Source organism: Indicator indicator, chromosome 11 (assembly GCF_027791375.1).
Source record: "Indicator indicator isolate 239-I01 chromosome 11, UM_Iind_1.1, whole genome shotgun sequence".
Classification (NCBI taxonomy): Eukaryota; Metazoa; Chordata; class Aves; order Piciformes; family Indicatoridae; genus Indicator; species Indicator indicator.
In genome coordinates this window covers 16,768,666-16,785,834 of record NC_072020.1, presented here as the reverse complement: position 1 = coordinate 16,785,834, position 17,169 = coordinate 16,768,666, and the positions used below count along the sequence as shown (strand labels likewise).

At 53.5% G+C, this 17,169-nt stretch overlaps 1 protein-coding gene across 1 annotated transcript in view; it reads left to right on the top strand.

The window, feature by feature from the left end:
- Positions 1 to 17,169, top strand: part of ADAM22 (ADAM metallopeptidase domain 22) — a 75,999-nt gene that overhangs the window by 13,477 nt on the left and 45,353 nt on the right. The window contains exons 4-5 of the mRNA XM_054385087.1: positions 11,843 to 11,909; positions 16,820 to 16,902. Of these exons, the coding sequence (XP_054241062.1) occupies positions 11,843 to 11,909; positions 16,820 to 16,902 (150 nt within the window). The remainder of the gene's footprint in view (positions 1 to 11,842; positions 11,910 to 16,819; positions 16,903 to 17,169) is intronic.

Below are 17,169 nucleotides of genomic sequence, written 5' to 3'. Positions count from 1 at the left end.
TCTCCTGGTTCTTGTTGAGGAGCCTTATGGACAGGTGTAAATGTGTGGGGTGTCCTCAACCCCTCAGGTGGCAGAGAATCATATCATAGGAACCTGAAAGATCATCCAGTTCCAACCCCTGCCATGGGCAGGGACACCTCCCACCAGCCAGCTTGCTCAAGGTCTCATCCAACCTGGCTGTGAACACCTCCAGGGAGGGGGCATCCACAACCTCCCTGGGCAACCTGTTCCAGTGTCTCTCCACCCTCACTGCCAAGAATTTCTTCCTCTTCTCCAGTCTCAATCTCCCCTCCTCAAACTTCCATCCATTCTAACGATGGAATCCATCACTTCTGTGGCTGTTTTCCATGTTTGGTGCTCTGGCTGGGATACCTCTGCAGCTGGCAGTCTGGAAGGGCAGGCCCTCATCCTAGGGCATTTCTGAACACTCTGATGGTCAGGTTCTTCATGTGTTTTTTGTGGGGTTTGAGTTGTGAAGGTCATCTGAGGCCATCTTCATTCCAGTCCTGCTGTGTCTGGACAGCAGAAATGCAGCACTTTAGGCCCAAGCATACAAGTGGGCAGCAGGTCAAGAGAAGGGATTCTGCCTCTCTCACAAGACCCCACCTGGAGTCCTGTGTCCAGGGGCCTGAGCCCCCAACACAAGAAGAACATGGAACTGTTGGAGCAGGTCCAGAGAAGGCCACCAAGGTGATCAGAGGACTGGAACAGCTCTGCTGTGGGGACAGGATGGGAGAGTTGGGGCTGTTCAGCCTGGAGAAGAGAAGGCTGCAGGGAGACCTTAGAGCAGCCTTCCAGTACCTGAAGGGGCTACAGGAGAGCTGGACTCAAGGGGATGGCTGAGGAATAAGCAAGTCATGAGCTGTTCTCCATCCTTCTGGCCCCTTCAGTGCTTCTGGTCAGGCTGTGAGTGCAGACAGCTTGCAGCTATGTGGCTGCTCTGGTGTTGTGTCACCTGTGTCTCCCCAGCAGGTCAAGGAGAAGCTGCTGACAGAGCTGCACAGGGGCTGTGGCAGACTCAGTCACGCTCCTGCACCTGGACAGCTGCTGCCTCTGAGCTCTGCCAACCCTAGGTCTTGTCCAACCCTAATGGCCAGCTTCAGGTTTGCATTTCAGATTGTCCCTCTTCAGACTCCTGAACAGCACAGAATAAATGCTCTGTGTGCAATGGTGCCCTTGGATGAACATTGAGAAGTCTGGAGCTGCAGGCAGGCGTCGCAAAAAAAAGAACTTGGCCTCAGATCTCAAATCCCTTTCTGCTGCATTCAGTATTCCAGGAGTGGGCATCTCCCTGTGCAGCCATTACAAGCACTGCTAACGAGGCTGTTCCAGGTGTCCTTGGAAAGCCAAGCAGTGTGGGGGTAAGAGGCCACAGCTCGATCACCTTGGAGATCCCAGGCCCTGAGATCTGCTGCCCCCTAACCAAAGCATTTAGGACTCTGTGTGTGTGGACACTGATGGCAGAACTAGATGGGCCCTCACTCCAAGAAGGGTCTGGAGAACAGGGCTGGTGAGGAGCAGCTGAGGAACCTGGGGTTGTTTAGTGTGGAGAAGAGGAGGCTGAGGGGAGACCTCATTGCTCTCTACAGCTCCCTGAAAGGAGGCTGGAGCCAGGTGGGGCTTGGGCTCTTCTCCCTAGGAACAGGTGATAGAAGGAGAGGAAATGGCCTGAAATTGTGCCAGGGGAGGGTTAGGTTGGACATCAAGAAAATTTTTTTTGCTGCAGCAGTGGTCAAGGATTGGAACAGGCTGCCCAGGGAGGTGGTGGAGTCACCATCTCTGGAGGTGTTCCTGGCTGTGGCACTTGGGTCCATGGTGTAGTGGCCATGGTGCTGTAGGATTGATGGTTGGGCTGGATGGTCTTGGAGGGCTTTTCCGACCCAAACAACTCTGTGGATGGGCAGATGTCTGAGCCAGCTGCTGATGGTTGGCTGTGCTGCTCTGAGAGCTGTGTTGTGTCAGTGATGCTGCAAGGCTGGGGTGGGGAGGGGGCTGCTCTGCTGTGCTGCACTGCTGGCAGAACCTCAGCAGCTCCAGCCCTCCGCTCCCTGCTTTCCCGTGTTCCCTGGCGGGCTGCAGCTATTTTTAAGCTCAGTGTCTCTTAAATAATGCAGAAGTTAACAATAGAGACTTGAAGTGCTGGGGAAAAAGCCCACGAAGGAGCTTAAAAAAGCCCAGCAAAGCCAGCCCAGACTGCGTGCAGGAGGGGCTCTGGGGGAACAGAGAACATTTGTCTGCTCAGCTTCCAGACGGCTCCTGCAGAATTCCCTTTTTAGAGCAAATCTTCTGGCTCTGAAGGGAGATTTCTCATGGACCCAGGGCCCTCCCCATCAACACAACTTAACCAGCACTGCTGGGAGGGCCAGCACTGCCCAGCCCCCTGTTGGGACACAGCCCAAGCTGCCTGAGTGTTCTGTAGCACCTCTTCATGTCAGGAGAAGGGGCGTCAGGAGAACCTTTCTGCTTGTTTGTAGATCCATAAATTCAGAGAATCATAGAATGGTCTGCAGTAAGCAGGGGCATCCTCAACGAGATCAACTAGATCCATTCATTGAATGGGTTGGGTTGGAAGGGACCTCCAAAGCTCACCCACTCCAATCCCCTGCAGTCAGCAGGGACATCCCCAGCTACAGCAGGATGCTCAGAGCCCCATCAAGCCTGACCTTGAATGTCTCCAGGGATGGGGCCTCCACTACCTCTCTGGGCAACCTGTTCTGGTGTTCCACCACCAGTAAAAAAACTTCCTCCTAATGTCCAAGTAATGTCCAGGCTCTGCCTCTGTAGTTGGCACACATCCATGAGCAGGATGGAGAGTACTTGCTGGGAATGTTGTCACCACCAGACCACTTTATCTGGCCCTGACTGAGAAGAAAAGAGGTCACAGGAACAGATGTCCTGGACAGATGAACTGTTCTGGCAGTGGGTGGGTTTGTCACCTCCGAGGTGGTGAGGACAGTGCAAGCTGGCATTGGCGTGTGGACCCTGGCAGCAGGCAGGGGCTCTGCAGGACTGCCCTTGGATCTTCTTAGGTGTTCACTCAAAGTGTTGCTGGGCACTGCAGCCACCCTGCTCTGCCCAGCAGTGGGACCAGCAGAGACCTAGAGCTGGAGCAGGGCTGTGAAACTGAGGACACAGCTGGAATGTGGGATTTTGCATGTGTGGTGAGACCCCACCTGCAGCACTGCCGCCAGTTCTGGTGCCCCCAGCACAACCGGGACCTGGAGCTGCTGGAGAGGGTCTCTATGGGGCCTACAAAGACGATCCAAGGCCTGAAGCACCTCCTCTGTGTGGACAGGCTGAGAGAGGTGGTGCCCTTCAGCCTGGAGAAGGCTCCGGGGAGACCTTAGGGCAGCCTTCCAGGAGAGCTGGAGAGGGACTTGTGACAAAGGCTTGGAGAAACAGGACTTGTCAAATCCCTCCTCAGCTCTCCTGCAGCCCCTTCAGGTACTGGCAGGCAGCTCTAAGGTCTTCTGGAGCCTTCTCTTCTCCAAGAGCTCTCCAAGAGCCCCAACTCTCTCAGCCTGTCCCCATATCAAGAGCACTGGCAAGTGCATGGCCGTGTCAGGTGGTGCATGTAGCTGAGTGAGGCCATTTCCAGTCTCTCCCAGTGCCCACTGTCTTCTCTATCCATATGGTGCAGGCCTCAGGCCATAAATGGTGGTACAAGCTCCCCACAGTGCTTCTCATCCAGCTTTGGCAGAGGACCGTGTTTCCAGATGCCCATAGGCTCTGCAGCTGTCCTGAGAACCTCTTCTTTCCCTCCCCCTGCTCTGCCCCTATTCTTCTTATGCTGAAGTCTCTCAGAGCCTTGCACAGGGCCTTTTCTCCATCTTGACAGTGAGGGTGGGGAGACACTGGAACAGGTTGCCCAGGGAGGTTGTGGATGCCCCTCCCTGGAGGGGTTCAAGGCCAGGCTGGATGAGACCTTGAGCAAGCTGGGCTGGAGGGAGGTGTCCCTGCCCATGGCAGGGGTTGGGAATGGATGATCTTGAAGGTCCCTTCCAACCCAATCCGTTCCATGAATCTATGAATTGTCAAGCTTGTCACTATGGATAAAGGGACACACAATGGTCTTCTGGCTTCTCTGCAGCTCCCTGGAAGGAGACTGGAGACAGGTGGGGGTTGATCTCCTTAGGAACAAGTGACAGGAGGAGAGGAAACGGCCTCAGGGGAGGTTTAGGTTGGAAATGAGAAGAAACTTCGTAACTGGAAGGGCTCTCACAGCCTGGCACAGGCTGCCCAGGGAGGTGGCTGAATGCCCATCCCTGGAGGTGTTTCCCAGAGGCAGAGATGTGGTGCTGAGGGCCATGGCTTAGCCCCAGCCTTGGCAGAGTTAGAGAATGGTTGGGCTGGGTGATATGAGAGGGCTTTGCCAACCCAAAGGACTCTGTGTTCCTGCAAGCTCTCCTTTAGCTCTCTGGATGCTGTGTTGCATCCTATGGTCACTGTCTGCTGTGGGGCTGTCTGCCAGTCCCTGACCCAGGCAGTGCAGGATTCTTTGCTGTAAATATCGGTTTTGAGACAAAAGTTTGATTGTCTTTTGGGAAAGATCTTTTGCAAGCCCCAGGGCAGTTTGTTTGTTTCCCTGCCCTTTTCCAAACCCTTATCCATAGAGCTGCTCAAATCTGTGTTTGTACCCTGAGGAAATCCCTGGGGCTGCAGTGGCCAAGGAGCAAAGAAACTTTGTTGCCTTGGGGTTGTTTTGCAGGGCTTCACAAGAGGTCACCCCCTCAGGACAGCAGCATCAGGCCCTGTTTGGGTCTGGTTCTCTTTCTCTCTTTAGCTTTGATACTGAAAACAAGGGGTTTGCCTGGGGCAGGAAACTCCTCTGGAGATCAAGAAAAGGCACTTCCTTGTTCCAGGGGTCTGGTGTTTGTGTGCTGGGTGAGCAGTGGGGCAGGGCAGCTGTGCTGAGACAAGTGTCCAGCAGCTGGGCTGTTGATGGGCCTTTGGTGGCCCCAGGACAGAGCTTCCTGAGCTTCCACCATGTGGTGCTCTCCCTGCTTTGAATGTGGGCAGCTAAAGAAAGAGGGGTTTGGGGGGACACAATCGTGGCAGGGTCAGGGACTGGGTGCAGCCCTATTTAACCTATCCATCAATGATCTGTGTGAAGGGACAGAGTGGAGCCCCAGGCAGTTTGCTGATGGTGCCAGACTGGGAGCAGTGGCTGACACCCCCCAGGCTGTGCTGCCATCAGTGTGAGCTGGCCAGGCTGGCAAGCTGGCTGGGCACAAATCTAATGAAATTCAATAAGAGCAAGGGATTGGCACAGGCTGCCCAGGGAAGTGGTGGAGTCCCCATCCCTGGAGGTGTTCCAGAAATGCGTGGCTATGGCACCTGGGGCCATGGTTTAGTGGCCATAGTGATGTGGGATTGATGGTTGCACTGTATGATCTCAGAGGGCTTTTCCAAACCAAATTATTCTATGATTCTTCAAGTTCTGTGACACTGTGTGGAGCTTTTGGAAGGCTTTGCCTCCAGGCCACCCTGGCCTCCCTGATGACTCCCTGTCAAATCCATTGCACTGCAGACCTGAAGCCTTCCCTCCAGTTGCTGCTCTAAGCCAGCCCTGACATGATGGAAGGGTTATTTTTAGGAACATAAATAATTTAAAGTATTGAGCAAGCTTCTGGAAACCTGTAGGCAGGAGGGAAGTCAGGAGAACATTCTACGCTTCTGTGCTGGAGGGGAGAATGTGGTCCTGAGTGTGCTGGAGGTGGGAACATGGTGCCAGGTTGAACGTTTGCAGACCCACCAGTGATGTTTCTGGTGAGCACTGTAGCAAGGGGGAGGCTCCTGAACCCTCCTCTGAGGCACTGATTTGTGTTCCTGGATTCAGGCATGATGAACAGAGGCACCAAACTGAGGAGGCTGAGCTCCTTGGGTCCCTGTGGCCAGGGCAGGAGGCTGGGGCAGAGCCATACTGGCCTTTGTGGTGCTGCTGGCTCTCTCCACTGGTTGAGCAGAGGGGACCCCAGAGGGACCAGCCTCATGGTCCTGTGGCTCAGCAGAGTGAAGGGTCACAGAATCACAGACTGGGCTGGCTTGGAAGGAGGGGCCTTAAAGGTCTAGTTCCAGCCCTGCTGCTGTGGGCAAGGGACACCTAGAGCAGCTTGCTCAAGGCCCCAGCCAACCTGGCCTTTCAACACTGCCAGCCCTGGAGCCTCCACAGCTTCTCTGTTAATTGTCTCAGTGCCTCACCACCCTCATGGGCAAGAGTTGCTTCCTCATGTCCCATCTCAATCCAGCTTCTTCCAGCCATCACCCCTCATCCTGTCACTCCCAGTCCTTGTCAAAAGTCCCTCTCCAGCTCTCCTGCAGCCCCCTTCCAATCCTGGCAGGCTGCTCTAAGGTCTCCTTGCAGCCTTCTCTTCTCCAGGCTGAACAGCCCCAACTCCCTCAGCCTGTCCCCATAGCTGAGGTTCTCCAGCCCTCTGATCATCTTGGTGACCTTCTCTGGACCTGCTCCATCAGCTCCATGTGTTGGGGACTCCAGAGCTGGCCCCAGCAGTGCAGGTGGGGTCTCAGCAGAGCAGAGGGGCAGAATCCCCTCCTTGTCCTGCTGCCCACGCTGCTGGGGATCAGCCCAGCACAGGGCTGGGTTGTGGGCTCCGGGCACACATTGCCAAGCAGCGGGGGATGATTTCCTTGTCTCCAAAATGTCCTTCTGGATCTTTGCTCAGCTGCAGAGGTCCCTCTAGGACACCAGGTTAGCTCAGGATGCAGATGGGTGGGGAGCTGAGGCTGTTGTCTTGTTGGAACAGCCTCAGCACATCACTGAGATGCCAAGCAGAGATGACAGGAGAGTTGAGAGGAGGCTTCTTCTAGACAAACCCAAACTCATCTATCACTGCAGCTCCAGTGGCAGCTCCAGTGGCAGCTCCATGCTCAAGGGCAGGTCAGAGCTGTGTCAGCCACCTGTGTTTATCACTTCAGTTCTGGGTATGGGAGTGGACCCTTGGTGAGCAAAATGCTGCAGGGCAAGAGGGGAGGTGGCACTCAGGAGTGATGCTGAGCTCTCTGCTCACTGTCTCTATGCCTAGCAACAGAGTCAGCTGGGGTCTGGAGAATAGGGCTGGAGAGGAGCAGCTGAGGGACCTGGAGTTCTTTAGTCGAGAGAGGCTGAGGAGAGACCTCATTGCTCTCTACAGCCCCCTGAAAGGAGGCTGGAGCCAGGTGGAGGTTGGACTTTTCTCCCTAGGAACAAGTGACAGGAGGAGAGGAAATGGCTTAAAATTGTTCCAGGGGAGGTTTAAGTTGGAGATGAGGAAAAATTTCTTTGGTGGAAGAGTGGTCAGGGATTGGCACAGGCTGCCCAGGGAGGTGGTGGAGTCCCCATCCCTGGAGGTATTCCAGAAACGTGTGGCCATGGCACTTGGGTCTATGGTGTAATGGGCATGGTGGTGTTGGGTTGATGGTTGGACTGGATGATCTTGGAGGGCTTTCCAATTCTGTGGTTCTGTGATTCTCAGTTGGTTTTTTTCCTTTCCTCTCCACTGTGTAACTGCTGCCTGATCTAAGAGAAACTTCCAGTTTTTACTGCTGAGTGCATTTGGCTGACTTCACAGACAGTCATCAAATTAACTGTGCAGATAAAACCAAACTCAGCAGCGCTTTGGAGTGGAAGGAAGGGAAGTTTGAGAGCTGTGGCTATCAGAGCAGATAGATCCATGGAGAATGGAGATAAATAAAACCCCCCTGAAGGGCAACAAGAGATCTTGCATGAGCAGAGACCCAGTGGCAGCCTGAGTTGCATCCAAAGCATCATGGGCAGCAGGGGCAGGGAGGGGATTCTGCCCCTCTGCTCTGCTGAGACTGTACCTGGAGTGCTGGGGCCAGCTCTGAAGCCCTCAACACAGGAAGGACAGGGACCTGATGGAGTGGGTCCAGAGGAAGCCACCAAGAACATCAGAGGGCTGGAGCACCTCTGCTGTGGGGACAAGCTGAGAGAGTTGGGGCTGTTCAGCCTGGAGAAGAGAAGGCTCCAGTGACACCTTAGAGCAGTCTTCCAGTTCCTGAAGGGGACCTACAGGAAGGCTGAGGAGGGGCTGTTCAGAAGGGCCTGTGGGGATGGGATGAGGGGCAATGGTTTGAAACTGGAGCAGGGCAGATTTAGGTTGGACATCAGGAGGAAGTTCTGCACAGTGAGGGTGGTGAGACACTGGGACAGGTTGTCCAGGGATGTGGTTGAAGCCTCATCCCTGGAGACATTCAAGATCAGATTTGATGTGACCCTGGGCAGCCTGATCTAGTTGGAGGTGTCCCTGCTGATTGCAGGGGGTTGGACAAGATGAGCTTTGAGGGTCCCTTCCAACCCAATGCAATCTGTGAAGTTGTGAGGAAAGGTTCTTGAGAGGGATGAGGATAAAGGAGAATTAAGACATCCTAGCTTGGCAGAGACAGGGATCTATGCCTAAGTGGCATTTTCCCTTGAGTTCATCCTGCTGGATTTTGTAGTTAGCTGAGGGCTGAGGCTGAGAAGGTTTTAGAGCCACAGCCTAATGCCAGCTAATGCTGATCGTGCCTTGCACCCTGCCTGCCTGGAAACCTCCCCTTCTGTTCCCTCTCATCTGGTTGTATGCTTTCTTGGTCCTTGGTTCATGGTGATCAATCAATCATAGCAGCATAGAATGGTTTGGGTTGGAAAAGCTCACCCAGCTCAACCATTCTCTAACTCTGACAAGGCTGGGGCTAAGCCATGGCCCTCAGCACCACATCTCTGCCTCTTGGAAACACCTCCAGGGATGGGCATTCAGCCACCTCCCTGTGCAGCCTGTGCCAGGCTGTGAGAACCCTTTCGGTCAAGAAATTTCTTCTCATCTCCAACCTAAATCTCTCCTGGTGCAACTTGAGGCCATTTCCTCTCCTCCTGTCACTTGTTCCTAGGGAGAAGAGCCCAACCCCCACCTGGCTCCAGCCTCCCCTCAGGGAGCTGTAGAGAGCAATGAGGTCTCCCCTCAGCCTCCTCTTCTCCAGGCTAAACATCCCCAGGTCCCTCCAAGACTTTCCGAGCCAGGTTCCATGTATTGGGCAGCCCTCAGTTCCACCATTCACTTGTCCATTCCCAGTGTGGATTCCATACATCCATACTTTCCTAGGCAAGAGGTTCCACAAGAATCCAGGGGCTAAGACCTAAGCAAAAGATCTCTTTTGCTTAGTCTTGAGCTTACTGCCCTCTTCTGTCACCTCCTAGCTGAATGCCAGGTTGGAAGGGACCCTGAGGATCATCTTGCAGTTCTTACAAGGCAGAGAATGATCAATCTCTTTGTTTTCTCACGCCAGGCAGGGTTTCCAGATCTCTGAGAGGACAACAGATGATCTCCCAGAACATAAAAACATGAACAGCAGTAACTGTGTCTGGCCCACATGAGAAGGTGACCCTGCGCTGCTCCTTGTCATCCCTCCCAATACAATTGCAGGCTCCTTCTGAGTTCAGTGGTGCTGTTTGAGAGTCCTTTCTGGGAAGAAATTGTTCCTGATGTCCAACCTGAACCTCCCCTGGGCCACACATTTCTGGAACACCTCCTGACTCCACCACCTCCCTGGGCAGCCTGTTCCAGTGCCATTGACTCATTGGCAGTCCATGCCCACCTGAGGTTCTGCCAGCACCTTCTGCAGCCTAATTAGCTGCTTTCCCACCTTGGTGTATAAACTGTGGTGTATTCAGATCCCCTCACAACTCAGGATCTTTCCATTCCCTTGCTGTCTCAGGAGCTTTTCTGTCCTTCCAGCTAATTGAACTTTCAAAGCAAGGCTGTCCAGTACCTGTCCACAGGATTTGAGAAGAGGTCTCTTTTGGGCAGTGGCATTAATCTTACCTCAGTCTGACTGGAAATGTATTTGCTTGATGTATTGTGTGATGACAGTTGTGTTCTTCAGGAAGACACCTTATTGATCTGGCACATCATTATGGCAGAACCCAAGCAGTCCTGTCTCTCTTCCTTGGAAACCAGGCCCTCCAGGAGAATGGAGTAGAAATTCCCCTCAGCCCTTGAGTGCCTCATGTTGCTGCTTGTGCAACTGAATTTGATCCTGTTTCTCAGCCATGGAGATCATCCAGCTATTTCCTGGGGAACTTTTTTCACCCTTCTTCTTCTTTATACCACCTCAGCATTGTCAGCATCTCCCATTAGAGCCTTGCTGGGGTTTGTGCCCAGCTTTTAATGCAGGCAGCAAGCTGGCAGCTTGCAGGGCTGGGACTGAAGGTCTGATAGCCCAAGCCTGGTTGGTTTTTCTCTCCAGCACTTGTCCCAAAGCCCTCTGCATCTTCAGGGCTGGTGCTGCTCCCGGGGCTGATGGCTGTGCCTACCCACCTAGCATGGTCCTGAGCTCACCATACTGATGTTAGGGGGTATCTCCTGTAGCCTGGGGCTAAGCTCCAACAGTTGCTCTAGCACCCAGTAATTCCTCCCCAGCAGGGAGAGGAGACAATAGCCACAGATTGACACGAGGAAAGATTTAATCCTAGAGTAGCTTAGGTTGGAAGGGGCTATAGAGATCAGCTACTCCAAACTCCCTGGCATGGGCAGGGACACCTCTCATCTAGCCTTGGTTGCTCAAGGCCTCATCAACAAGGCTGATGAATGCCACAACCAAACCCATCCCAGGTCACTACAAAGTGCAGCAAGTTCTGCTCAGCCCAGCAAAGGTGTGGTGGTCACCCTGAACAGGAAGGGAGTCCTCAAGAGCCTGAGAAGAGCGAGGTGAGGAGGATCCCAAGCAGGAGGCTCCCCTCTCCTCAAAGTTCCCCCTTTATGCTGGTTGTGATGCTGGTGGTCTGGGATCCACCTGGAGCCAGCTCAGGTCAGCTGTGCTGGCTGACTCACAGCTGCTGCTGGCCTGCAGCCCATGGCTGGCCTGGGACCCTGGCCCAGCACAAGCAGGACATACAAGGGCATCTCATTACTGTGTCCTAGTGCAGGGCTATGAGGATGCTGAAGGGACTGGAACATGTCTGAGGAGGAAAGGCTGAGATCCCTGGGGCTCTTTGGACTGGAGATGCCAGAGGGGATCTGATCAGTGCTGAGCAGTGTCTGAGGGGTGGGTGTCAAGAAGGGGCCAGGCTCTGTTCAGTGGTGTCCTGTGATAGGACAAAGGGCAATGGACACAAGCTGGAACCCAGGAGATTCCACTTCAACAGGAGGAAAAACTTCTTTGGTGTGAGGGTGCTGGAGCCCTGGAGCAGGCTGCCCAGAGAGGTTGTGGAGTCTCCTTCTCTGGAGACTTTCAAGCCCCATCTGGATGTGTTGCTGTGTGAGCTGCCCTGGGTGACCCTGCTGTGGCAGCGGGGGTGGACTCACAGAACAGAATCACAGAGCAGTTTGGGTTGGAAAAGCCCTCTAAGACCATCAACTCCAACCGTTGACCCACCACCACCACGGCCATTAAACCACATCCTGACCTGATGGTCTCTGGAGGTCCCTTCCAGCCCCTACCATTCTGTGATTGCTCAGGAGCTGCCTTTCCCCCTTAGATGCAGCATGCTGCAGGGGTGACTCCACCTGCTTTGGGACTCCAAGGTTTCTCCTCCTTCTGCTTTTTTCCTTTTTTTAAAGCTCACCTAACTTAGAGCGACAGCTGGGAACGTCCCTTCAATTAAAAGCTTTCGAACCTGCTGTGAGGAAACTTCTTCTGGTGTCTCCTTTGTCCCACCTCCTGGGATTAAAGGTCCCCTGCACTGTGTAGCTCCACTGGAGCTGGTTGTTGCAGGGACTTTTATGGAAGCTTAAGGCAGAGATCCCTGCAGGTTTTGTCCTTTTCAGATGGAAATCTGTAATCGGTGCTTGCTGAGAGGGAGGGAAGGGACAGCTCCAGGCTCATGGCTCTTTTCTTCTTCTTGCAGTGACCTGCTCTCCTCTGAGTACCTTGAGAGGCACATCGAGCAAGGTGGGAAGACAGTGGAAGTTAAAGTAAGGATTTCCTTCTCCTGCTTTGCTCTTGGTGTTGATGCAAATTCATCTCTTGTCTTGCTTTATCCCTCTCTGTCATTTGCAGCCTTGAAATCTGCTTTGTCTTTGCTCCCTGATGTTCATCCCCATCCCTTAGCAGCTGAGGCAAACACTTGGGTCTCCCATTAAAGTGTCCAAACTCAGCTGCTGCTCTGCAGTGCAAACACCTTGACTGGGATTCAGAAGCTGAGTCAAAGCAGAAATCAAGCTAATAGTTTGCATTAAGGAGAACAAAAGGAGCTCTTTGTCTGTCTCCAAGTGTATCTGCAAGTCAGCTGACTCCATCTCTTCCAGTCCCATCACTGAATTAGCACAAATCTGAAGAATGAAGCCTTTAGCAAGCAAGGAGGGCCTTGAAATCAAAGGCTCTCCTCCTGCCAGCACTGTTAAATGCATGGGGAAGATCTGGGAGGACTGGGCCTACCAGAGGTGGGGTCATAACATGTTTGCTGGGCAAAACACATCCCAGGCTCTACAGTCCCCTTCAGCTGGCTGCTTGGCAGGCTCAGGGCAGACCTTCAAGGGTGGCTATCAATGACTTGCTCAGTACTCTGGGACCTGCTTCAAGCAGAGAACTGATGCTGCTCATAAAGTCCTAGAATCACAGAACCATGGAATGGTTTGGGTTGGAAAAGCCCTCCAAGATCATCCAGTCCAACCATCAACCCAGCACCACCATGGCCACTAAACCATGGCCCCAAGTGCCATGGCCACACATTCCTTGAACACCTCCAGGGATGGGAACTCCACCACCTCCCTGGGCAGTCTGTTCCAATCCCTGGCCACTCTTGTAGGGAAGAAATTTTTCCTCATGGCCATCCTGTTGTCCATCAGCATGCCCAGGTTCCTTTCCCCAGAGCTGCTGTGCAGCAGGATCCTCCTGCAGCCTGTGCTGTGCATGGGGTGGTTGTTCCCAGATGATGCTGTGTGCACTCCGTGTTGCTGCAGTGCTCTCCAGCTCTCCAGATCCTTTTATAGCTCATTTTTTGGGTTATCATCCTGTTGCTGATGCTGTCAGGCAGATGAAAGGCGAACCCCAGCTGTAGTGCTGAGAGATTCACGTGGCTGGGTTCTCCTCCCCCAGAAGGAACAACTGAGAACTCTTCAGTGATGTTTTCTCATCTGAAATGTTTCCATTTTCCTCTTTGGAGAGTGCAGAAATTAGGGTTTTTGTCTGTGTTCCCCAAAAAAGCACATTGAGGGGCTGAAGCATGTCTAGAGAAGGGCAAGGAAGCTGGGGAAGGGTCTGGAGAAGAGGACTGGTGAGGAGCAGCTGAGGGACCTGGGGGTGTGTAATGTGGAGAAGAGGAGGCTGAGGGGAGACCTCATTGATCTCTACAGCTCCCTGAGAGGAGGCTGGAGCCAGGTGGGGGTTGGGCTCTTCTCCATAGGATCAGGTGATAGAAGGAGAGGAAATCGCTTACAGTTGTGCCAGGGGAGATTTAAGTTGGAGATGAGGAAAATTTCTTTGGTGGAAGAGTGGTCAGGGGTTGGCACAGGCTGCCCGGGGAGGTGGTGGAGTCCCCATCCCTGGCGGTGTTTCAGAAATGTGTGGCCATGGCACTTGGGGCCATGGTTTAGTGGCCATGGTGGTGTTGGGTTGATGGCTGGACTGGATGATCTCAGAGAGCTTTTCTACCCCAATCAGTTCTCTGACTCTGTGCACACATTGCACAGTTCTCTGAGCTCTTAATAACAACAAACTCAGCAGTGCAAACAGTTCAGGTCCCAGCCAGGGAACATGCAGGGGCTGAGCTGTGGCAGATGACAGCCATGAATGTTTGATGGCATGCTCTAAACATAACCTGAGGGAACTGATTGCCATAGGCAACCTTAAAAGCCCCAGTGTGGGGGTGTCAGGATCTGTGTATGCTGGGCACAAAACACCAGCTGACAGCTTGGCACCACGCTGCTGGCTGCTGCTGCTGCATCATGGTGTGCTCACAACCATGATGGCATCACAGGTGAGGTGACTCTGCCCCTCCACTCTGCTGAGACTCCACTGGGAATCCCATGACCAGTTCTGGAGCCCTCAGCACAAGCAGGACATGGAACTGTTGGAGAGGGTCTGGAGGAGGCCACCAAGATGATCAGAGGGCTGCAGAACCTCTCCTGTGGGGACAGGGCGGGAGAGTTGGGGTTGTTCAGCCTAGAGAAGGGAAGGCTCCAGGGAGACTTTGGACAAGAGCTGGGAGTGACAGGATGAGGAGTGATGGCTTTGAGCTGGAAAAGGGGAGACTGAGACTGGAGATGAGGAAGGAATTCTTGACAGTGAGGGTGGGGAGACACTGGAACAGGTTGCCCAGGAAGGTTGTGGATGCTCCTTCCCTGGAGGTGTTCAAGGCCAGGTTGGATGAGGCCTTGAGCAAGCTGGGCTGGTGGGAGGTGTCCCTGCCCATGGCAGGGGGTTGGAACTGGATGATCCTGAAGGTCCCTTCCAACCCAAACCATTCTGTGATATGATTCTCTGATTAAAGACAGCAAAGCAGGCAAGAAGAGGTCACCACCCCTGCTCTCTTCTGCCCCATCTTCATTTGGCAGCTGTTACTTGCAGTGATTTTCTCCAACACCAAGGTGAGGCAAGGGCAGAGGCTGAGGCAGATGCCAAGGCAGCTCGCAGACCAGATGGCACTGCCCTGGCATCAGCTCTCTGTCCACATGCTGCAGCTACATCATGGAGCATCTTTTCTTGTAGCTCCTGGGCAGTGAACAGCAGCCTGGCTTGGCCTCAGCCCCGGGAAGCTGGGCTGATGGCAGAGCCCAGCTGCTGAGGGCTTCTGCCAGGAGTCACCAGGGGCAGCTAGGGCCATGGCCTGGCTGCGGGAGCCTGGCACAGACACAGGGCTCTGCTTGGAGAGGGCTGCCTGCCGCCTTTGAACCTGGGCAGCTGCGGGGGTAGGCCTAGAAGTGGGCATGCTTCATCTGCATTTTGGGGTCCATATTCTGAGGTCAGAGTTGTAGAATTTCCCAGGAGACCGTAGAACAGCCTTCTGGGATGTGAAAGGGGAGAGATGGAGAGGGAGTTTTTATCAGGGCCTGTGAAAGGAGGTTGGATTGAGGTGGGGTTGGTCTCTTGTCACTAGGATCAGGTGATAGAAGGAAAAGAAATGGCCTGAAATTGTGCCAGGGGAGGGTTAGGTTGGAGATGAGGAAAAATTTCTTTGTTGCAAGAGTGGTCAGGGACTGGCACAGGCTGCCCAGGGAGGTGGTGGAGTCACCATACCTGGAGGTGTTCCAGAACTGTGTGACCATGGCATCTGGGGAGATGGTTTAGTGGCCATGGTGGTGTTGGGTTGCTGGTTGGACTGGGTGATCTTAAAAGGCTTTTCGAACCCAAACTGTCCAATGGCTCTGTTCTCTGGATTTCTGCCACACAGGCCAGCAGAGGCTGTGCATTTTCTGCTCCTGTTGCTGTTTCTCACCCAGTCTTGGTTCCCACCGGGGCAGGACTGGTGCTGTCATCAATAATTCGTAGGCAAGACCTCAGTGGCTGCTAAGGAAGCAGTTTTGAAACGAGTGACCCCTCAGTGGGCAGGTCTTGAGCCAGATGATGGCTGTCTGGCACTTTCCAGCAGGGCAGCTTTGGGGAGCTGTTTGCTGCAGGGACAGTGTGAGCTGTGTCTCCAGGCTCCCAGGTGGGACAGCAATCTCCTGGCCTTTGGGTTAATGAGTGGTGGTAAAATAAGAGGAGAAGGAAGTGATGAGTTTTGGGGTCAGTGCATGAGTACAGAGGAGTTGGGATTGCCCGCACCTCTCCTCACTGCAGAAAACTGCTGACTTGAAAGTCTGCTCTTGGCTGTTATCTGGAAGCAGATGACTCTGCATCCTTAATGTTCCTCCCCTGGGAAGGTCAAAGTGTGGCTGAGGTGAAGAACCAACACTGGCAAGGAATGATCAGAAGCAGCATGGCCAGCAGATGGTGAGAGGGGATTTTGCCCCTCTGCTGTGGTGAGACCCCACCTGCAGTGCTGCATCCAGCTATGGGACCCCCAACACAGGAAGGACATGGACCTGAGGGAGTGGGTCCAGAGGAGGCCACAAAGATGATCAGAGGCTACAAATATGATCACCTCTGCTGTGGGGACAGGCTGGGAGAGTTGGGGCTGTTCAGCCTGGAGAAGAGAAGGCTCCAGGGAGACCTTAGAGCTGCATTTCAATATCTGAAGGGGATCTACAGGAAGGCTGGGGAGGGACTATTCAGAAGGGCCTGTGGGGATAGGCAGTGGTTTGAAACTGGATCTGGGCAGGTTTAGGTTGGACATCAGGAGGAAGTTCTGCACAGTGAGGGTGGGGAGACACTGGAACAGGCTGCCTGGACCTTTCTTCTCAGGAGCAGGAAATTGCCTTCCCCTCAGAGCAGAGATCATCTGCTGTGATGTAGCCATGTGCAGACCAGGTGCTGGGTCCAACCCCCTGAAATTGGTCAGAGGATGCCAGGGAATTCAGACTGAAATGATCTGCATTTGGTGCTGAGTCAAAGGGATGAAAGAATCATAGGATGGTTTGTGCTGGAAAAGCCCTCTGAGATCATTTACAGTGAGGGTGGGGAGACACTGCAGCAGGGAGGCTGTAGATGCCCCCTCCCTTGGGTCATCAAGGCCAGGCTGGATGAGGCCTTGAGCAAGCTGGGCTGGTCAATGAATCCTCAAATCCAGACATCAGCCTGCAACCACCATGGGCATTAAACCATGTCCTGGAGCGCCCTGATGATCATCTTGGTATCAAAGCCAGCTGGGATGCAGAGCTGGCGGGTGACAGTCAGTCCTTGGCACCATCTCAGTGGGTGGGCAAGGTGTTTATGGAGTAGCAGTGTTTGGAGGGTGGCACTGGGAGGTCTCTGGTGGGCTTTCAGCCTGTGTTTACCGTTGCAGGGAGGAGAACATTGCTATTATCAGGGGGAGATCCGAGGCAACCCTCTCTCCTTCGTGGCCTTGTCAACGTGCCATGGACTACAGTAAGTCTGCTCTTTGCTCTTGGCTGTGCTCTTGGCAGCCTGCTCAGCAAAATGGAGCTGGGGGCAGGAAAATGAGGGCCTTGGTTTGTCTTCTGCTTTGGAACCAAGCACCCAAGAATCTTTGGGAAAAATGGGTTCTGTTAGAAAATGCCAGAAGCCTGCTCTGGATTTTCATTCAGCTCCCTTTGTTTCTTTTTTTTTTTTTTTTTGTTTTGTTTGTTTGTTTCCTTCTTTTTTTTTTCCATCTTCTTTTTGTTGTTTTATTTT